This window comes from Protobothrops mucrosquamatus, unplaced genomic scaffold (genome assembly GCF_001527695.2).
Source record: "Protobothrops mucrosquamatus isolate PMUCROS unplaced genomic scaffold, P.Mucros_1.0 scaffold491, whole genome shotgun sequence".
Taxonomy (NCBI): Eukaryota; Metazoa; Chordata; class Lepidosauria; order Squamata; family Viperidae; genus Protobothrops; species Protobothrops mucrosquamatus.
The window spans coordinates 135,297-158,723 of NW_015386809.1; the positions used below are offsets into that span (position 1 = coordinate 135,297).

At 35.4% G+C, this 23,427-nt stretch overlaps 2 protein-coding genes across 2 annotated transcripts in view; one reads left to right on the top strand and one right to left on the bottom strand.

Annotated features, from left to right (window-relative positions):
• The first annotated feature begins 96 nt into the window (after positions 1–96).
• Positions 97–8,184, top strand: PSMG2 (proteasome assembly chaperone 2). Its single transcript, XM_015816759.1, has 7 exons — positions 97–323; positions 1,895–2,066; positions 2,819–2,877; positions 3,755–3,873; positions 4,835–5,005; positions 6,321–6,441; positions 7,721–8,184. The coding sequence occupies exons 1-7, from the start codon at positions 264–266 to the stop codon at positions 7,811–7,813; spliced, it is 795 nt and encodes a 264-aa protein (XP_015672245.1). The 5' UTR covers positions 97–263; the 3' UTR covers positions 7,814–8,184.
• Positions 8,185–9,024: 840 nt separating this feature from the next.
• The window catches only part of PTPN2 (protein tyrosine phosphatase non-receptor type 2), a 24,219-nt gene continuing 9,816 nt past the window's right edge, over positions 9,025–23,427 (bottom strand). The window contains exons 3-10 of the mRNA XM_015816758.1: positions 21,332–21,432; positions 18,825–18,923; positions 18,229–18,366; positions 17,120–17,329; positions 15,740–15,901; positions 15,047–15,228; positions 12,638–12,841; positions 9,025–9,661 (exon numbers count right to left, since the gene is read on the bottom strand). Of these exons, the coding sequence (XP_015672244.1) occupies positions 9,637–9,661; positions 12,638–12,841; positions 15,047–15,228; positions 15,740–15,901; positions 17,120–17,329; positions 18,229–18,366; positions 18,825–18,923; positions 21,332–21,432 (1,121 nt within the window). The 3' untranslated portion in view covers positions 9,025–9,636. The remainder of the gene's footprint in view (positions 9,662–12,637; positions 12,842–15,046; positions 15,229–15,739; positions 15,902–17,119; positions 17,330–18,228; positions 18,367–18,824; positions 18,924–21,331; positions 21,433–23,427) is intronic.

Sequence of the window (23,427 nt, forward strand, 5' to 3'; positions counted from 1 at the left end):
CTCACACCCTGCCTCCTAATTTCAGTCTGGCAAGCAACTCGGTCAAAGCGACGGTTCGAAGTTGTTCTTTCGCCTGCGCCAACCCGTTTTCAGTAAAGCTGTTGCTACAAAGGAGAAAGGCGGACAGGCACCGACCGAACACCTATTTCTGCCAAGGACACTAGAAGGCCCCAGGACGTAGAAACCGGCACGCTTTTCTCCCTGTTTTTGGATCGCTACGAGGTGTTATTTCCTGGGTGCTTTGTGGTTTGGTCCTTGCCGGGATGTTCGTTTCCTGTGATGGCTGTGCGTGCTCCGATTTCAAAGGCTTCACGCTCCTTATGGTAAAAGAAGCATTCATTTTCTTGAGTTTGATAGCCAAGTATCTGTTTGGTCGTTGTCGGGCAACCAGAGAGCGGCACACAAAAACGAGAGTGGCCCGTTTTTGAACTCTGACCTCTTCAAGGGTCCGCTTGATGAGGTTTTAGAGCAAGGGTGGGGAACTATGGCCCTTTTATGATTTGTGGACTTCAACTCCCAGAATTCCTGAGCCAGTCATGCTGGCTCAGGAATTCTGGGAGTTGAAGTCCACAAGTCATAAAGGGGCCACATAGTTCCCCACCTCCGTTTTAGAGGGATGTCGAAATCCTTGGGGCACGCTTCGAATTCATGGTTCTTTTCTCCGTGACTTTCTTTTTCTTTTCTACTCATTATGATCAAAAAGACATGATCATGCCAGTTTTATAAAATAAATATCATCTGAAAACAATGCTACTGTCTGAGTTTTCTTTAAAAGGAGGAGAAGCATTCTTTCAAATAAGCAGAGAGATTTAGGACAATCTAGTCATTGGATTTTTGCAGCCCAGATGTACTACAGCCAAGATTTTTGTAACCCATAAGTAGTCCTCGATTTATGACCAATCACTTAGTGACCATTTGAAGTTATGACATCCACAAAAAGGTACTTACAATCTGGATTTGAAGTTCCCATGGCTAGGCCCTTTCTGAAGTCATGTGATTGCTTTTTAGGAGCTTTTATGGCTGTTCGCAGCATCCTGCAATCACATGACTGCAATTTATGGTTTTTTGCCCAAAACCAGTGTTTAGTTCTGGTTCCATCAAAACACAAGTGGGTCATATACATGCCTTGATTTAGGAGTCATGACATACAATGGGAATTTCAGAATCCATTATAGTTGTAAGTGGAGGACTATTTGTAGTGGTACCTGAAGCTTCTGGTCTGAAGTAAACCAAATGTACTAATAGATTATTCATATGGTCCAGCAGTGTTCTTGTATTAGGATTTTTTATCAATTAACAATTGAAATGTGTTTAAAACCCATTGTGTTATTGAGACCTTCTGAAATTGCCTGAAACTTATTGATGTATATGAATTCAATAATTTCTTGCTCAATGGTAGTCTTAAAATTCCCCTTTCCCTAAACAGTTGCTTTAAGGTCTGCCCTGAGGATCCCAGGTTGGAATTCTATAATTTCTCTTGTTTTGACATTATTTTTATATGGTAATTATGTACATTTTGGCAGATTTATATGTAATCCATTTTAACTAATCACATTTTGTGTCACACCCCATATAAAGTTCAACAGAAGTTCAATATAAGGACATGTAATTTTCCAGTTCAAAAGTACTATTCAATTATTCATAGTGTAACTGAGCTTTGTTTTAATGCAGTAGGTAAATACAAAAGTATATAATCAATATGTTTGCAATTGATTAAGACATCAAGTGAATATATAAATACAAAATTTCTTTGAATTAATTTACAACAATATTGTAATTTAATCTTATGGTTTTACCATACAAAATAGATAAGTAGCTAATTTGATATTTCTTTCCAGCAAATTAGAAATAGAATTAGTATTTGAGGTGATATTTGCCTTTTATCTAATTTCAGCCAGCTGTATCAGTGGGCAATGTGGGCCAGCTGGCTATAGATTTAGTCATTTCTACACTTCATATGCCCAGAGTTGGTTACTTTTATACTGATTGCCTTGTGCCAATGGTTGGAAATAATCCATATGCAACAACTGAAGAGGATGAAACCAAACTATGCATAAATGCTGAAGGTAGGTAGTGTAAATATAGTCTTGCCATCCACTAAATTGGGTATAGATTAGGCACTTCAGATGTGTGATATGATTTAAAGATGTGTTTGCACAGCAGTTGGATCCCCCAAAAGCTACTTAGGAGTTGGTTTTGAAGTTCTGATATTGCCTATCCCTTGTGTCATATGATCACATTTTGGGCACTCTGTAGCTGGTCCACATTTATGACCATTTGCTGCACCCTGCACTCATATGCCTGCTATTTATGATAGTTTTGCCAGAAACCAGTGTTTACTTTGGTTTTCTGCAAAAAAATGGCCCATTGAGAACAATGGGTTTGCTTAGCACTTTACAACTGCTGCAAAAAAAGCAGATGGTGACCCACTTCATGACCATCATGGCTTACATCCATAATTGCCAGGATCAATTACAGTCATAACTCGAGGACTACCTTATGTTTTCATTACAGATGAAACCCTAATCAGTTAGTTCCCAAAATGATTGATACTAACGATCCTGAATTTTAAAATCATTATGAGATTTCAGAAATATTGAAAATTGGAAAAATGTAAATGATGGGTGTTTATAAAATGTTTTCTCTTTTTTTAAGGGCTGCTCTCTCATTGTAAATCTGTTGTGTTAGATTTTTGTCAAAATGCAACAGAGGCATGATTGCAGAGCCCTTCTTAAATTTTCTGGCATCAACTGTAATATGATTAGTTAAAGATAATTTAATGTTAGTGCTGACATGTTGCTTATGCTATTTTTTTCAGTGTATGCAGCAGCATCAAAAGAATTGGTGGTTCTGCAGATCAGGTCACCATTCATAAAGGTATGTATGCCCATGTGGGATTGTGGAAGGTTGTTGTGTAAGATGGCATGTGTATGGCATAAGCATAAAGAAAGACACAGAAAGACAAAGGAGCAGACAAACCAAAGTCGCCTGAACACCTTGAAGAGAAAGGAGATAGATAACAGAAACCAGACTGTTGTCTTTGTTTTTTATAAGAAGGGATGTAGTATATGGGCACAATAAATGTCATTGTTTATAGTACATAATGTTAGTTTTTCTAATTACAGCGGATTAGAGTCCCAACAGTAGAGAATAATGTAGAAATGCTGGGATAGTCAAAATAAAGACATCCCATAGTGTTATCAGAAATAACATTCTACTTGTAAAGGTCACTGTATGATTTATATTGGTTTCTTTATTATTCCTGTGCAACTGTTCTGGGAACGTATCACTCATAACTTTACTTAGTTTCGGGATCTTTTGCTTTCATTTGGCTGGGAATCAAGTGATCACTGTACTTTTTGCACACCGATAAAAGACACTTTGTGCATCCAAATGCTATGATTTCTTCTTTAATTGGACATTTTTCCCACAATAGAGACATGAATTAAACTTCATGTCAAAGTTGGATAATCATGATTACCCTACAAATAATTGTGTCAAAGATTTTGGTAATGCAGCTTTACGAAAAGCATCAATATTGTTTACTTAATGGTTTTAACTCTTTAAATTATTTCGATAAGAGTGAAAAATAACTGAAAAATGAAAAATCATTTTTATTTTTCATTGGCAATAACTAACAAAAAAATATTTGCATAACTATACAAATTCCAGAGTGTTAAAATTATAGATGGATTGACAAGATTCAAAAATACAAAATTCTAACTTCTTGCTTTGCCTCCTGGTGTAATAAAAGAATAAATATAGGTTGTTTTGTCAAATATTGCTCTCGTGGGTGAAAAAATGTGGATTTTCCAAAATTGTTCTCTTGTCAAGCAGTCATGCTTATCAGCGCAATGACCAACAGCTTCATGGGTAAGTCTTACAGATGATATAATTGTATTCATAAGGCCAATTGAGCATTATACCAAGAGACATATACTTACCTAATAGCAGTTTCCTTCCTCATCTCTTTCTGGTAGCTCTCCTTATTCTTTCCAAATCTACCTAGTGAGTTCCTTACATTTCCAGAATATAAGAGAGAAATAGAACTATCCCAATAAAGTGTATTCTGCTAGCTGAAAAGTATCATTTAGTATATTCCAAATCTGCACAGTTTTAGTTCGCAATTACTTTTCTGGACAGATATTTTCCAAACGGATGAACTACTAGGAGAAAAGAAAGTTCTGATTTTGTTCAGTTCATATCTCTATAGACTAGGTATAGATGTGTACATGTATAGTATATATTTTAATAATTTTTGGTTGGGTCTACAGTGCCCAGTTTATTAATTAGGATCTTGCAATACTTAGGATTCAACAGCAAAACGGTACTTTGGAGTATATGGGTGTGCTCAGGTCATACCTGCCTGCATCTGTTTGAAGTATCTATGTGTTTTCATGAGATTAAATAGCTATCCTTTGCAGCTGCAGTATGATCTGAGGAAAAACATGTTTAGTTTATGGAGTTGTTAGTTGTTAGTTACTGTATATGTTGTGCAAGCTCAGGACAGTCTCTGCGCACCCTAATGAAATGGATGAGAGTCATTAAGGGCCATAAAATGGAAGCACTGTGAATAAACATTTTTCTTGTCCAAGAATTATTGCTTTGAATAAGAGAGAGAATGTACAAGGCACTCTGTGGCAACAAGTGCATTTTTCTAGTTTTCAGCTGAAACTACTTTTGGACAGGGTAACCTAGTCGCAGTGATCCATTTATTAGCAATCTCAAGAACTTTATTGCAATATGCTATTTCAGTTAGATTTTAACTGGTTCTTTTGAAAGGTCACAGTTCTGATTTTTGCAGCTAAACTTAAATTTTATGGTTTGTTGACAGCACTGCATTGCGATACTTGATTTCACCTGCCGTTGACAAAACAGTGGGAAATATTTTGGAGAGACTGAGCGGCAGTGAATTGGAGCAAATATCAGCATTTCCTGGAGTAAATGATGACAAAATATTCTATATTCCAGGAGGTGGTATTACAAAACTATTATTCACAGAGAGGTTGGTGTGATGGTAAAGTTTTAATATTGAAAAGTAACATCATATTAGACATTTCTTTTTTTTTTAATATGAAGTAGTCAATGGATCATTGCTTGGATCCCAAAAAATCATAAAATTAAGTTTAAATGACCAATCATGCATTAGAGTGTTATTTTTCAATAATATTTTTTCCCATTCATTGGTGTCCAATTCTTGGAGACTGCCTGGAAAACACCCTGCAGTTTTCTTGGCAAGGTTTTTCAGAAGTGATTTGCCATTGCCTCCTTCCTAGGGCTGAGATAATGTGATAGGAACAAGGTCACACAGCTGGCTTTGGACCCAAGGCAGGATTAGAATACCTCGTCTTCGTGATGCTTTAAGTAGTAAACCAAACTGGCTCTCATTTCTGCAATAATAGTGTTCTAAGTGCATACAATTGCTTTCTGAAACGCAGGAAAATTTCTGACCCAGTTAATGAAATGGAAGTAACATAGCAAGTGGGATTTGAATTCGCCCTGGTCCCTGCTAAACTTTTAGCCATAATTAAAATGATTCTTTAGATTTTAGTCTTAGATTCAAAAGTAAATATTTCTGGTATGTTCCTAATCTGTTAGTTTTCTTTAAAATGCCTGTTTTGTACACAATAGCAGTTGGTTTCTTTTTGATTTTGATAAAAGTTACTTCTAAGACAATTATTATGAGTTAGTTAGATCTTTTATATAAAGCCTGTTAAAACTTCACAGAATGGGCATTTATAAGACTGATGTTCAACTTTTGACTGGTTAAAAAGAAATAACTGACTTTTCTCAGGCTTCATGCAAAATATGAATGATAATATTTCCCTTTCTTCTTTAGTTGAATCTTAGTGCTAAATCAGAAGTGTAGGGAAAATAGGATAAAATATAAGCATATGTTTTTTATAATTAATGTCACCAATTAACTGTTAATGTGGACTAATATGTGAACAGATGTTTCAATCCTTTAAACTTACTGAAACAGTATGTATGTGCGTGACAATATCATTGTTAGAAAACACAGGAAAATTCATTAATACTTTGTTGAATTATCACATAATTTTCTGAAAGAAAGGCTTTGCTTTGTTAATGTAATTACTTGTATGTAAAACTTACACAATGTGTGACAAGCCAGTTGATTCTAAGAAAAGCAAAGATAGATTAATTTAACAGTCTTGTTTTCTTTTGGGATAAAATCATTCTTTAAATATATAATGTATTCTGTTCCTCTTGTACAGTATTCACAATTTACAGCATAATTTACACCCGAGATGAAGAGTTTGTTGAATTTTTCACACCCCTTCATTTTATTTTTATTCCAGTTGTTCAAAAGGAATTCCACTGGTGGTTTTGCTGAAATTCTGCTCTGAAGGAGATAATATTCCTGATGCTTTTGCCCTTGCCGATTACCTTAATGAAGTTTTACCACTAATTTCACCTCAGGTAAGTATGTGTTCCATTACTTTGATTTCGGGAGTTAAGGAAGATTCTTCAGAAAATTGCTTACAATTGATTATGGAGCCAGAATTTAGTTGAAAATATACTTACTTGTCTTTTAAAACACCATAATTTTGTGACCTTTGGTGGTTCATTGAAATAAACATATATAGATCACTATTTAAATAAATATATACAATACTATTTAAATTTAAATTAATTCAAATTATAATGGTATCCCAATAATAGGTAACATTTCAATGGTTCTATGTAAATTTATTAGTTAAAATATCTCTAGGAAAGCTTTATTTTAGCCTATATTTGGGAAACCAGCAAGATTACAGCAAGCTGAACTTCCTATAGAAAGCTATTCCATAAAATGAATATTGCAGTAGAAAAGTATTTCCTTCTCGTCTTGTCTGTTCTTCCCACTCCCAGTTTTACAGTAATAAAGGATTTTTGTAAGTTTTCTGTGGTTCCTGTGGATGGGTCAATTTTGAATGAAGATGGAATTATGAAGGTGTATAGTATAGTATAGCATAGCATAGAAAAGCTCAAAACTACCATTGTATCATAATGATCTCAAATTTTGCAAGATTCTTCAGAATAATTAATTCAAAAACTATTTGGTGGCAATAGACTACAGATAGTCCTCACGTAATGGCTGTAATTTGAGACTGACAGCTCTGACCCTAAGTGAAGCATCACTAAGTGGGAAATCACATTAACATAGCTGTATTTTCTGCCTGGAAAGAGACATGATAACTCGGTTTCTTATCTTTGACTTTTGCTTGCCTCCTAGCCAATTACACGACTGGGGGAACACCTGAAGGTAGTTATTTTTTTCAACACTGTTGTAAGCTTGAACAGTTGCTGAACAAATGGTCAGAAAATGAGGACTATCTGTAGTCAATGCCTTTTGATTCATTAGGCCACTCTTAACAGTTACCAAATGCTAGGTTTTAAATATATCAGGTCAAAACCAAAAATGACATGTAGCAGTTTTTCCAAGGTGAGTTCTTTATTGTTTCACAGCTATAGACGAAATCTTGCCAGATGGAAGATTCTATCTGTAATCTACAATATACCCTACAAACTATTAGGCAGGTCTTGTGTCCACTTTTTCTCTCTCAAGCTTTATGGGCTGAGTTGCCTCTTAGTCCCCTGGAATGCACCCTCTCCCTCCTGGGGATCCATCTCCTTTATTACATTTCATCACAAATATTTAGATCAATGGAATTATACTGCTGGAAATAATTTGCTTTATTCTTTTTTTAATCAATAGAATAGCACTTCTCAAGCAAAATCTTCAAGATGGAAAATACCAAGTTCCTGGAAACTACTTTTTGGTAGTGGACTCCCATCTTCGTTGTTTTAAATCACATTGTTTTTCACATAGTCCATTTGCATCTACAGGCCTATGTAATTTTGTATGAAATTGATTATCACTTTTCATGGATATTTTAATTTACTGGAGCAAACTTATATCAAAACTGGATAAAGTTGGACATAAAATAAATCCTTGGCATACTTTTGGTTCAAATATCAAAATGTTCCATGCTTCTTCTCATTATACATATTTAATTTCTTCTTAAGAGTAAATAAAGGAAAACTGAGATATTCAACATCTATATCACTGCCATTTTTTGTCACATTTAGATGCATGTAACATTTGGACAAGAGAAATTATGGGTTATGTGGTGATCTTCTAAATGTACTCAGAAAATTTTGTACAAAATAAATGAAGCAGATTTTATAAAATCATGGGTATTATATTTGACTTAAGTCCAAATTCAGCTTTCTTAAAACAAGAATTTGAGGCATATAAAGGTCTGTGTTCATGTTACAGGAAGAGGGTTTGTTTCACTGTAAAATGGGAACATGTGGTTTAGAATTTTAAAGGGTTGCTTTTTTAATTGCTTTGTAGCTTTAACACTTGATACGTAAGTACCCAAAATTGTTGGTCTTACATAAAGCAGCTGTAAGTACTTAAAAGGACAGCAATGTTTTCAAATGAGTTATGTTAGTATTTGGTAAATGTATTTCTAAGCAGGTTAAAATAATTCTGTCACTAAAGAAGAAACTGATATTGGAGTGTCCCAGATGCAAAAAAACCTTTGTCTTGTGCCTGGTTTTTTTTTATTTCTTTGTTAAATTTCTGTTTAAACAAAAACAAATGTATTTCTCTTTATGAGCAATATACAGTAATTCACTCACGCAAGCTCCAGATTTGTTCCAACTTTCACTTACGTGTAAAAATATGGTAAGTCTAATTCATCAGCACTGCCATAGCTGGACATAGTTAATTTTAAATCCAGATTCTTTAAACTTTTCAATTATTTATTTGTGTTTCCTATTTTTAAACCGCCCATCTCCCTCAGAGATATAAAAACGTGAGAGTGGATTTGTATCAGTGAGATAATCATTTTCTTTTAAATACAAAATGATCGGAAAATGAACTTTTGAAAATGCTCTGGATCAGGGCTGTCAAACTGCTGGCCCACGGGCCAGTTGCATCATATGGGGGGCCATACCCACCCCAGCTCCAGCAATGCAAAAAAAATTGCGATACGTCATGACATGTGGCAAGTTTGACACCCGTACTCTGGATAGACCTTCTTTCCCCACTGCATCTTCTAATTTAAAATATGTATATTCAGTACTACCATGATAGATTTTATCATTATTTAAACATCATTCTCTATTTGTAATAAATGTGAAAAATGTGTTAAATTTTCACTGAAAATAAGAGCAAAATAAAACACAAGTAATCATGTAGAAATATTGCAGCTGAAACAGAGTAACAATAGATTAAAATAGAATTTCTCAGAGCATTGCCACTAATCTTTCTGGAATTGGATTAAAAAATATACACACAACAGCATATAAATTAAAAAAAATATTTAATGCTGCCAAAAATATAAAAAAATACAAGAATGGCAGTACAAAGATTTTGTAAATGTGATCTTACAACTCTATAGTTAATACAAGCATAAAACACGTAACACAAATTCTCTTTTGCAAAGTCTCTTGCTGGTGATGTACTTCATTCCCTGTTTGTTTACGCTGTAAACAGATATTTATGAGGCCACTTGTGTATTGCTCAGACCTCATTTTTGTTTCCTGAAGAACAGTGATGTCCTGTTTTGCATGTCAATAGTGTGTTATTATAGCTGAAGAACATTCTCAAGTCTTGGCAATTTACTTGGCATCAGTCACTCTCGGCCTATAAACACACAATGTAAAAGAATCACAAGTTCAGTACAGTCAGGAGTATAATTTTAAGGTTTTATAACTGCAGTGTATATCAGTTGTTTTAAATCAAAGATGAATTTATTAATGAGTGGATACTGCAGCTTGGATATATACGTATGTGTATGGGCATTTTGCTATAACAAAGTGTCCTTGAACTAAGTTATAAAATCACAAAAAATCCATTTTCCTATTGAATTGGTATAAGAAACAGTTCACTATCTGTTCCCTTTGAAATAAGCCACAAGTATACTTTTTAAAAAGTAGGCTATGCAGTGGAAGTGTAGCAAATATCTTGGCATTAGCTATCACATTTTAGAAAGAAAATCTAAACAAAAACTTGCTGAATGTTATATCACATTGAAGGGCAAGAAGCAATATAAGGAATCAATATAACCATTACTGTTATAGAACTGAAAGAAACTGAAAATAGGAAGGTGTTTTTAAAATGCTTAATAATTGCAATTAATTGAATCAATGTATTCACAAGAATGTATATTGATCAAGCTTATTTTAAAAAATGTATTTATATTCATGAAAACACTGCAACAATTATTTTTTGGAAACTGTTAGAATTAAAGTATCCAGCTGCATTATACTTTGTGCTTATGATTTGTGTGATGTGAATTAATGAACCTGAACAAAAATAGAAAATATAATCCACTCTATAAAATGTAGCCAAATGCTTACCGGAGAAGGAACTAGAACATTAAAGCTGAACAGAAAAATGCAGGGCTATAGTGCAGTAGAAGAATTCTTGTATCTTATCTTTGTAACCCCCAGGTATGAAAGATTTTCCAAAATCTAGGAAAGTTGCTGCCAATCACAGTACACAATGTAAAGCAAGTCTATATTATTTATTGGGGGTAGCAATAGAGCAGAGTGCCTCAACTGATTATCTTTGTGTATAGATGTACACCTAAAACAAAGCCTTGAAACTGGTTAATCTCAGAGGGAACATTTACTGTGATTTCATGTTTCCTATGTAATAAGTATGTGTATATGTATGTAACGACAGTTCTGGATCAATGCATGAAAATATTTTTTAACAATTCTACCATACTTATGTTTCAGCACCATCCACAAATTTTACAAATGGCAGCATGAGTCATACTACAGCATAAAATGGAAGAGTTGAGGCCAGGTGTGAAGGAGTGTTCAGTTAAAATACACTGTTTATTATCTTTCAAATTATAAATTGTAGGCTAGGAAGGATGAAACAAATGGCCATTTTGTTTTCTAGTATTTCTATTTCTTTTATGCAGTAAAGGGCATGAGGAACTTGGCATTAAATATTTCAATATTTTCAAAACATGGGATGCTATTTTTTTCAAGACGAGAATTTATAAGAAACATATATACTAACACTAGACTGTAAATTGTATTATTTAGCCATAAATAATTTATTGTTGGTTAAACCTAGAAGGTATCCTCACTGGCAACATGGTATTTTCCAGAAGCTCTGCTCATAAGATTTGGAGAAGATTTCCCAGCAACTCTAAAGAGCTTGCAGGATATGAGAGCAAAAGATCCAGTTGTCCCAAACATATCAACCGCCTAACACATATGTTGTGGCCCAGAATTTTGTATTTTCATATGGATCATGATGATCCATCCACTTTACAAAGTGATGTTTTGGAACATTTAAAAATGGATAAAACTGTATTTCTATCAGGTCAGGTCAGTTTAATTATTTTAAGTAAGAGAATCTGAGATGGGGCTTATAAGATACTTGGATAAAGAGGGGTGCTATAAATGATATGGATGCCAAAAGCTATGATAATATTGTGTAGGATATGTGTGAAACATAATTGGTTGCTCTTGTTCAAATGTTGTGATAAAATGGAGAGGATTATTCTTATATATAGCTTGTGCTGCAGCCCAGTGCCAGCAGCTTCATAAATTTTAATTTGCACCCTCTTTCCCTGTTAAATTTACATTATGGTTATTTGCTTCCATTTGTAATGCTTCTGATACGCCCTATAATTTTATTTTCTGAAATTACTATCAAATTGGCAATGTGCTGCCTATTCCAATTATAGACAAAGAAGCTATAGAAGAATATGACTCAAATCCAGTAAGACCCACAAAAATGTTTCACATTTAATGGAATGTTTAAGCTTTAAATACAAGCTATGGCTTCCAACAGTAGCTGCAGTCTTAACAAAGCATTTCTTCCAAAGAGGCAGCTTGAGACAAGATCTAACCTCCCAGTAGCCTTATAAAATTAAATATTTTCAAATAAAATAGTAGCTAAGCATAAATACATATATGCATCATCTTACAAGTAAAAATTGAAGAATAATTATTTGCTAACATTTAATTTCTGAAACAACAATTTATTAATCATTGCACTGGGGAATGGTCCAAGTCAATCTTGAAAAGTTCGTGGTAGATGCACCAATCACTCATTTCTATTGGATAAATTCATACAAATGTAGCTTTTAAAAATACAATTATTTACAAATTGATTATATAGTTATCAAATTTGCTTTACGTCTGCATAGTATAAATGGTTCATGGTACATTAATATAGAAATGTAACTTTGCATTCAGAATAACACCACACGGTTTATTGCTTCTATCATGTATGTATGTCATCCTTCTGGTGACTTGGCCATTCAGGCTACTGAACTATCAATTTAGATACCATATATATAGTTGCTGAAAATGTGCATCAATTTATCTAACAAATGTATAATTTTAATTCAAGTGGCAATTTGGTTTCAGAAGTACCAGTATCGAAAAATCCTGAGACCAATTTATGATCATGTCAATCACTGGATGACAAGACTTCAATGCTGCAAGTTAAATTGTCCCTACCAAAGTAAAAACACATTTGTTTTATCAGATGTGGCAGCAATCTTGGATTCATTTATATTCACTTTAAATCCCACTAAATCATGGGACATAGGATTCATAGTAGATGCAAGACTGCTCACTTACTTACATGAGCATGTACTGGGAATACAATTTCCAGGAAGAATAAGCTATAACAAATACGACTGAACCAAATCCAATCTTAATAACAATAGGCTTCCAATATAACCACCTTTTTCTTTTTCTTTCAGATTCACTCAGCCTATGTTTCATCTGTTGCACCATCTGTGCTGTGTTAGCTTTTTTGTCTTCTCTCAGCCTTTTCCGTAAAGCCCTTAAAAAAAATAAAAACTTTAGTCAGCTCTATTTTGAGTTATTCCATGCATCCCTTAATTACCAAGCTGTATTGGTAATACATGAAAAGCAATAGTGAGATAAACATTTTAATACTTGGTTTTAACAAATTAAATTGAAGGATGCCATTTTAATACTTTATCATTTGATAAAGTAGACCACAACCTACTTGATAAAATAGAAAAATGTGGGTTAGACAGCATCACCACCAGATGGATTCGTAGCTGGCTGACCGGCCATACTCGGCTTCTGGTCCTCAATGGAACTGCATCGACATGGAGGGAAGTGTGTAGAGGGGTGCCCCAGGGCTCTGTTCTGGGCCCAGTGCTCTTCAACATCTTCATCAATGATTTGGATGAGGGGATAGATGGGGAACTCATCAAATTTGCAGATGACACGAAGCTGGCAGGAATAGCCAACACTCCAGAAGATAGGCTTAAGATACAGAAAGATCTTGACAGATTTGAACATAGGGCACTATCTAACAAAATGAAATTCAATGGTGAAAAAAGTAAAGTTCTACAAACATTTAGGCAAGAAAAACCAAATGCACAGATACAGAATACCTTGCTCAATAGTAGTAACTGTAAGAGGGATCTCGGAGTCCTAGTGGACAATCACTTAAATATAAGCCAGCAATGCGCTGCAGCTGCCAAAAAAGCCAACACAGTGCTAGGTTGCATTAACAGAGAGATAGAATCAAGATCACGTGAAGTGTTAATACCACTTTACAATGCTTGGTAAGGCCACACTTGGAATACTGCATCCAGTTTCGATCACCATGATGTAAAAAAGATGATGAGATTCTAGAAAGAGTACAGAGAAGAGCAACAAAGATGATTAGGGGACTGGAGGCTAAAACAAAGAACGGTTGCTGGAATTGTGTATGTCTAGTTTAATGAAGAGAAGGACGAGGGGGGACATGATAGCAGTCTTCCAATATCTCAGGCTGTCATAAAGAAGAGGGAACCAAGCTATTCTCCAAAGCACTTGAAGGCAGGACAAGAAGCAACAGATGGAAACTAACCAAAGAGAGAAGCAACCTAGAACTAAGGAGAAATTTCCTGACAGTTAGAACAATTAATCAGTGGAACAACCTGCCTCCAGAAGCGGTGAATGCTCCAACACTGGAAGTTTTTAAGAAGAGACTGGACAACCATTTGTCTGAAATGGTATAGGATTTCCTGCCTGAGCAGGGGGTTGGACTAGAAGACCTCAAAGGTCCCTTCCAATTCTATTATTATTATTATTATTATTATTATTATTATTATTATTATTATTATTATTATTATTATTATTATTACTACTACTACTACTACTACTACTACTACTACTACTACTACTACTACTACTACTACTGGCAAGCTCCATTATGGACACACGTGATAACTATTGAGATATCTTTGGCTTAACACACACGCCCCCGCTCTCCCTGGTGCCATTGTTAAATATGCAGATCATTAAGTGAGCATGGAGTGATTCCTGGGTGGGGGAGGCCCTGGGAGATCACCCATCCAGCAGGGTCTATGAAGGAGGCAGACAAGTAGCAAAAAAACTTTGCAAGCTCCATTATGGTTGTGGGTCAAGGACTACCTGTAATTAATGTTAATCCATCAATGTATGATACCACCAACCCTTAACTCAGCAGTATGTTTTTTGAGATGACATCTCTAGTATTTATAAGATCATGTTTAAAAACCAAACAAAAACGAATACAAATTTCTTCTGCTAACAGAACTTGTCAGTGGATGTGTATTATTCTCTCACATCCTGTAAGTACATTCAGATGTCTGAAGATAAATTATCCATAGCAGAATTTCTACTGGCAGGGAACTTTTGTTTCCTTCAGTGGCAAATGGATTCTCATACAAAGGGTATTTTCATACTGCTTTTCAATGCTCGGTGCTACTCATAAAAATAATAAAATGTAATTGTTTCAAAATTGTTGGGACTATGAAGTACAGTATTATTAGCTGTCAGGTATCCCTGGGGCCTGGGAAAGAAAAATACTACCACTCTGTAGTACAGCTAAAAAAAAATCTACAAAATTCCAGGATAAATTATTTTATCAATTTAATTACTTTGTGTATGTAAAAAATGACAAAGTCTTGTCATCCAAAACATTAGATAAAATTGGTTTTTGTCCACCAGTCAGTTTTAATGTTATTATAAAACAATTACTTACTTGTCATCATTTGTATCTGAATCATTTTGTATGGGAGAGATCAGATCAACATCTTCTGGCTCCTGTTCTTCTAAAACCATGCTATTTCCATTGTATTTTTCTGCAGTAGGTTTAGTTGGGTGAGGAGGCGAACATTCAGAACTTGGTGCTTGGTCTTCTTTTGAGAGTTCCTTCCAGCGATACTGAATAAGAAAAAAAATGTCTTCACTAGTTGAATCTTAAAAGAACAGTATACAGGTAGTCCTTGCTTAACTACTTTAACTAGGGCCTGATTTCTGTTACTAAGTGAGTGGTTGTTAGGGGAAACATTACGTGACTGCACCACTTAGTGGTGACAGTTCTAGTAGTTTTGATGCAGTCATTAGTAGTAGAAAGATAGTAAAGGTCAACTGAGATTGGTGGAATGTAGGGCAGCCAAATGGGCAGAGATGGGAAGGAGATAGGCACGGGAGTCAAAGCACACATGCAATTGTGACAGTGGCTGAACTACCAAGCATCAGAATTTTGTTTATGTCACTGAAAGTGTGTTGTGCTGGCTGTTAACTATGAGGACCGTCAGTACCTACTAGTGCCATTGTAATTTTGAACCATAACTGAACACATGTTTAATAAGGGAGGACTACCCGTATTCTGCTTTGGTGAAATTTACTATGACCCATCCAGTGTGACTTAAAAAGCAGACAATGTATTTACCTGCATAGTGGAATCCCCCATTATATATTTTGCTCCTTCTATTACAGCCATATATGAAAATCTTAGTTGATCAGGAGTCTGAATCAGTCCCATCCGATATTTTCTCATATTTAATAATATTTGCTTGATATCTACATGAAATGGGTCGTTTCTTTTTTCCATCTGGAAATGAAAAAAAAAATACAGTTTTGGTGGCAAATTAACAGACTAGATCTCTTCAATTTTCATTTGATTTCAGTTTTAACCTGTCTCAAGATACTTGAGATTTGTACAATATCTGGGTAGGTAGCACCAGTTAAACATAACAATTAATGCAAGAATGAAACACCGATTTCAAGGGAAGAGATCACAATGTACAAAATACTTGACTTCAATAGAGTGCATACATCTAGCATTCCAGTTTAATGTCTATGAAAGGAAGTGGGTCTCCAAGGCTTTGTCAAAGGCAGACAAGGACTGCCTCAAAATCACCTAGACCAGGGGTCTTCAACCTTGGCCACTTTAAGACTTGTGGACTTCAACTCCCAGAATTCTGGGAGTTGAAGTCCGCAAGTCTTAAAGTGGCCAAGATTGAAGACCCTTGACCTAGACTAAGGGAGGCCTAGACTCTCTGAGTCTACTGATTTCAAAACCAACACTTTAATTACTACATTTAATTTGATTTTAGAACAGAAACTTGTGTATATTTATCGTGGTTTTTATTATCGCCTGTTCACCGCCCTGAGTCCCGTAAGGGAGATAGGGCGGTATATAAATTCAATAAATAATAATAATACATCAAACTGCCTCTTTATTATGATAGTGAAAATGGAAACAATACCTCGCTTTCTTGAAGCTGAGGAGACTGTTTTATAAATATACAGAGCTATAAGAGTTCTGCTATAATACACTATTTTCAAATCAGTGAAGAGAATAATGTGTACTTACAGTGTAATTTTTCAAGATGATAGGGACTTATAAGATAAAACCAAGATTACTATAGTTCTTTTTTACTTTCCTGTAGAAATATGACTTTTATGTCTGCTTCAGCAACCTCTAGTTTGTTATAGTGATAACAAGCTAGTTTTAGAGGTCTTCTGTTTCTTCATTTTCAGGAAAGACATCATTTGTGAAACTGTCCAGCCATATCTCAACATGGAAATGATTTGAGCAATCTCAATTTAGGTCACACCTCAAGATGAAATATAATTTAATTCCATTTCCTTTTTCAAATATTATGGCACACTAGAATAGACTAATTTGTGGCCCTGATCTGGCAAATCTTTTGGTTTGGGGGCAAGGAGTCGGAGCTAGTTCAATCCTGCTACAATTCACAGAGAAATGGTATTTCTTTCACATTATCTCAGAAAAATCTGTGAGTTTTCAGATAAGTAAACCTACCACAATAAGACAAGTGTCTACCAATGAAAATGTACCAGAGCGTCCAATTCCAGCACTACAATGAATGACTGCAGGTCCATGTTCAGAACTCAGAGATCCAGATTCTCTGACTTTAAACAAGAAGTTGAGGAATGAAGCTGGGGATTCAGGAACTCCAAAATCTGGCCATGTAGTATAGTGAAAATGTAGTATTACCCTGGATTCACCAGTCTAAAGAAAAAAAGAGCAATTTAGCAGAACATAATATGCTAATGTAGTCAACTAAAAGAACATGTATCAAATATGGTGGGGGAAAAGAAATAATTTCATGAAAAAGTCTAGCTGGCCCAGAAAGTAAAATTCTGTGACGTTTCCTCACCTTGAAAAGGCTTCTGAAAAAAATAATAATTAAAAAAACCAAGACAATTGGAGAAAAATTGATCGACCCAATTGATTAATATTCAACTACAAGGCAACACAAAAAATGAACTTATTTAGTAAAAGGAAGATTCAATTATGTATTTTCAGTGTGATTTCTTTTCTAGATACTTCAGAACTCTTGATTCCCTTTTGCCATATTCTAGACGTTATGGTATGAGACTTCCTCCCAGCAGCCCCATAAAAGATCTGGTTATTTAAATGAAGCATCTGAATAATAAACACTGAAAGAACGCCACTAGCATCTAATCCTTTCTCTACCTGCTTTTTATCAGCCATTTCTCTGTGAACCAAGATGCAAGAGAAGGACTGGCAGAGCCAGGGGGACTGCTAAAAAAAGGATCAGCCTAAAATTACTACATAGTTACAAATAAACTAAGTCCAACTTCCCTTTGACTGCCATTGACCCTTAACTAACTGTAACCTGGTGCTGATCATTAGTTGAGAAGGTTCTTGTGCATAGGCTTTTAAGCAATACAACAGTTAAATTGAACATTCACATGTGGACCTGGTCTTTTACATCTGACATAAGTAGTGTTCACACTCCAACTGCTATTGAAAAGCTATGCAATTATGAATGATTTGAAAACATTCTACTGAACTGAAATTTGTCAAAGTAAAATTAAATTAGTGGTAACATAATATTATGAAACTATTTTGGTGTGGTAAGCACAATTTTAATGCTAACTTACATCAATACATTCTAGCTGGAGTTGTCGTACTGTGTAATATGATTTGACATCTTCAGATTTTAGCCTCACACAAAATCCTGTTTCTCTGAATAACATGGGTTCCTCTTCTTTTGTTGGCCAGTACTGCGCACACTTCACCTACATTGTAAAATAATAATACTGCAATTTGTCATACACATTTGACATGCATACATTCATTTACAGTTTTTATAACTTATTTTGCATATCGAAAACAAATTTAGCATCATCTAGGCTTATTCACAAAAATAATCTTCCAACCTCTATTAGATTCTAGATATCAAAATAAATAGTCCTGCATTTCAATTAAAAATTGTAAGTCCACAATTCTTGATTTGCAGCCATATAAATCTTTTAAATAAATAGCATACTATATTTACTTGGATCTATTTTATTCTAATGTAACTGGATTAAGTTGCAGTCAGAGTTCATATTTGGTTATGTCTGTTTACCAGCAGAATGTATACCACTGGTATATTAAATTCTTATTCTCTTTTCTATACATCAGTTCCAAAGGATTGGGAACCCTGTCAAATACAATTAACTAATTTTAACTAAAATAAAAAAGGACAACTTACCGAATTTTTCTCAACAGTTCTATTAAGCATGACAATTGCTTTGGTCTTTTGTTGCCATATCATTAGCCAAAAATGGCAACATGTGTTAGGAAGTGGACCCTATACAAGAGAAAGAAACACCACATAAACTTAGAACTAAACCTTTCCTGAAAAAGTCCGATTATGGAAAAAACTTTATTTCCCACTTTTCCTATTTTTAGGCAGTGAACATGTCCAACATGCCTTCCCCCTCCTACTTTCCTTACAACAATCCTGTGAAGTAAGTCGGGCTGAGAGAGTGTGACTAGCCCCAAATCACCTGGCTGGCTTTCATGGCTAAGGTGGAACGTGAACTCATAGTCTCCTGCTTTCTAGTCTGGTGCCTTAACCACTAGGCCAGATTGGCTCTCTAGTTCTTAATATAATACTGATCCATTTGGAGACGTAATTCTGCACAGTACACATTGAAATGTGGCCTATGCGCGATCATTCTAAGCAGAAAAAAATCCCTGGGCCCTTCTCTCTCTTCAGTGAAAGTTAACAATCTTGCACAGTTCTAACTTCTGTTAAGCACAAGAAGTGTATAACGTTGGCCAAAACTGTATACTATATACCAGTGGTGGCGAACCTATGGCACGTGTGCCAGAGGCGGCACTCAGAGCCCTCTCTGTAGGCACGTGCGCCATCGCCCCAGCTCCGCCTCCCCCATGGCCCCATTACCAGCAGCCCCCCGGAGGAGAGTCACCCCCAGGCGCAGCCCACGCAGAGCAGCACAGCCAAGGACATGGCAGCTGGGACAAGACTCCGCCCTTGTGCCCCGTCGTGCGCAGATGATGTTGCGGGGTGCAGGCGGAGGGCATTGCCGCCATGGCACTGCTGGACCGCCTGGGCGAACTGCTGCAACAGGCCATGGAGGCTGTGGGTGGCCCTGCAAGCAGGAGGTGGGGGGCAGAGTGGGGCAGGGGTGGTTTTGGGGCACTCGGTCTCTAAAAGGTTCGCCATCACTGCTATATACTGACAGTAAGATTAATATATTTATAAATGTATAAAATGCTTTTATTTTTAGACTATCAGATTTTGATAGTGGATTGGATTAAAGTGCTACTGCCATAAAAAAAAGTAGGCAATGATTACTAAAGGTACTAGCAAATTCAGAAGAACTAGCAAAAATATTGTCCTACCTATTTCTATTAGCAGGAAATAATTCTGAAATTGGTAATTTAAATTTGGATCCAAATAAATTATAAATAAATACATTTAAATTACAACTCGCAACGTATCTCAGATTTGTTCATTCTAGTTTAGCTGCTAAGAATTGCACTTGAATTTTAGATGGAAGATTTTCATATTCATTTTATTTTTAATACCTTTTATCTTTCTATCTGCAACAAATATTCAACCAACCAACTTGTTATTTCCTGGATTTATCTGGATTCTCCTCTCCCCTCTTTTTCAATGACCTGTATTATATACTTAGCTAGTGTAATGACTGACATGTTACGTATTTTCATAAGACTAGTAAATTCACATTTGAGTTATTTAAGAACTTTCAAATATCTACTAGACTTAGGCATTTTATAGTTCCCGGGGCCATATTCAACCCTTTGGCTGTCCTTTTCCGACCTGTGTGAGGTCAATCTGAACTTAGAAATTAAATATAATTAAATGTATGCCATGCATGCAATACAATTACATTGCTTTTATTTTGAAGGCGACTTTTTTTTTTAATTTTATGTATGTGTATGCGTGTGTGCCTATGCACCTTGACAGCCCTATTGCTAAGTCCTCCACAATAACACTAGTGGCCTCTTGGGAAAATTAATTGATCTAGATTTAGTAACTTTTAGTTATCAGCCTCTCTGTATTATATTGAACGTTATTTAAGCCATCAACAAAAGCTTCATTTCTTCATAAATTCGATTTTACTTTAGAAAATTATTTCACCTTTCATCCACCATAGTTTATAAAGAACAGATCAAGTTATTACGTTCTTGGGGGGGGTTAGGGTGGGTTGGTTTTGGGGTTTATATTGTAACTTTTATAAAACTTTTCAATAAAAAAAGTTATTACATTCTTGTTTCCTTTTTCTTAATTCCAAAGCTGCACTAATATGAGAACAAAATCCTAAATTATATTAACACAAACATTACTACTATACCCAAATTGGGGAAATCTAGATTAAAGTTGAGAGAAAGTTTGGTATAGGCATTAATAGCTTCAGACTGGGAACCAGGTTACTGTGATTTCTAGTCCTGCCTTGGGAGAATGCACCAGCTGGGTGAGCTTAGGCCAGTAATTTTCTCTCAGCCTTAGGAAGGACGCAGTGACAAGGAACTTCCAAAAGTGTTGCCAGGGAAACTTTATGGACTCACCACGTAGGCACCAACAGAAAAGAGTTAATTAAGAAACAGCTAAGTAAATCAGAAAAATAGAGAAGTCAAAGGAATCAACATTAGGCCCTAACTATTAGAAGAGAATATCTAACATAATATAATCAAATTTTATATTACTTAAAATCTAATAATTACCTGTGTTAATATATAAGTTCTTTGAGCTTCTTCATTAATCACCAAGCTGGCATTGATATAATCATTGTCCGTATTCTGTAGTATTACACGACTGTGATCATCTTGAAAAAATATAATCAAAAAAACATTAAGTTTCATATTATTAGCAATGTTATTAATCAAAAACCGTACTTTGAGAATGACCATCTGGTCAACAAAATGCTTCTATCAGAACAATATATAGTGAATAATTTATTCTCTTTCAGGTTTGTTTGGAAAGAAAAAAAATACAATACTTCTTTGAGCATAATACCATAGCATGGATCTCAATTTATTTTATAACCTGTACACTATAACTTGCAGTATACATTTAATAAAATTAAATATTCTAATATGAAAATTAAAATGATTGTACCATTAAATGTTATCTCCCTTTCACAATATTTCTGGAAAGAAATGAAAGCAATTTTAAAGGGACAAAGTACTATAACACAGAAACTCTAGAGCAGACATGTCAAACTCGCGACATCACATGATGTCGCCCAACGTATCGGGACAGTTTTGCCATTGCCGGCAATGGGGTGGGCGCGACTTCCAGATGACACGTCCAGCCTGCGGGCTGACAGTTTGACACCCCTGCTCTTGAGTAATCTACAAATGAAGAAACAGCATAAGGCTTCTGTTGTGATTCTCAGAAACAAGTAAAATTTTAAGTGACATTATTGTTAAATTGCTTCAACTTCTCTAGGGGCTATCTATAAGTACGCTTTACTATCTCCACTTGGATTTCAGGATACAAATTTGTCTCTAGATCTTTATATGTACCTAAATAATGCATCACATTCTGTATTATTTTTATAAATCCCCAGGTCTGCCGAAACTGAAGATAAAATATTTTCTTCCTGATATATAGTTACTGTGTGGACTCAACATACTATATAACCTTGGTTAGTTAATCATATTTTAGCTCACGGGTTGGCAACCTGTGGCTTCGGAGCCGCATGTGGCTCTTTGAGCCTTCTGCTGCGGCTCCCAGCCTCCTCTGCCATTTGCAGAGAGAGAGAGACAGAGACAGAGAGAGGCGCTTCCCTTCTCTCTCTCTCTCTCTGTTCTCCGACGAGCTGACAAGCTTATTGGGCGGGGCTCCTGCCTTTGCTGCGTCTCTGCAGGAAGTAGAAAGGGCAGGAGAGAGCCAGCCCAATAAGAATGTGTGTCAGCTTGTTGGAGAACAGCTTGAAGCCAGCTTGGCAGGTAAGCAGAAGATTGGAGAGAGGGAGAGGGGAGGAGAGAGAGAAAAAGAGAGAGGGAGAGGAAAGAGAGAGAGAGAAAGAGAGAGAACTCATGTACAGCAGCCTCTATTTCTTTTTAATTAAACTCTTCAATCAAGCTTCTCCCCTCGCGCACGCACACGTTTTGCAACTCCCAGTGTTTTCTTTTCTCTGGGAAATGGGTCCAAGTGGCTCTTTGAGTGTTTAAGGTTGCAGACCCCTGTTTTAGCCCATTGTTTGACTACCATGGACTTAGTATTTCACATACATCCAGAAAATCTGACCGAGTGTACTATTGTTAAGTTGTTCATGAGAATACTGCCTGCATATTTTTTTTAACCTACATATTATGGTAGGTTAAGACATAATTACAAAATGAATTCAGTGAACTGAATGAAAATCTGAATTTCATCTTTTTCAATTTTATTCCACTTGGTAAAATGTAAATCCATCAGCATTTATATTGCCCTTCAAGGAAATATTTCAATTTATAATTTGATTATTTTTAGCAATTATATTTAAGTTGCCCAGCTTTGTAACACTCATTACATTTAAAGAGATTTTGGTTTGCATAAAGCCGCCCTATGGTTTTAGCATATGTACATTCTAAAACAGGAATTTTTAAGCTCACAAATCACATTTAATGCAATATCATAATCTCACTTCTTTCTTGTTAATTGATCATCTCAAGATGTATGCTTCTCACAAATGTCAGAAGAAAATATGTCAGAAGAAAATACCATGTTGATAAACATTTTTATCTACCTATACAAATCAGTCAGGTGATTATGGGAAACCTGCTATATTGATTTGACTATTGCTTGATCCATATCTTTGCTAAGTTTTTTT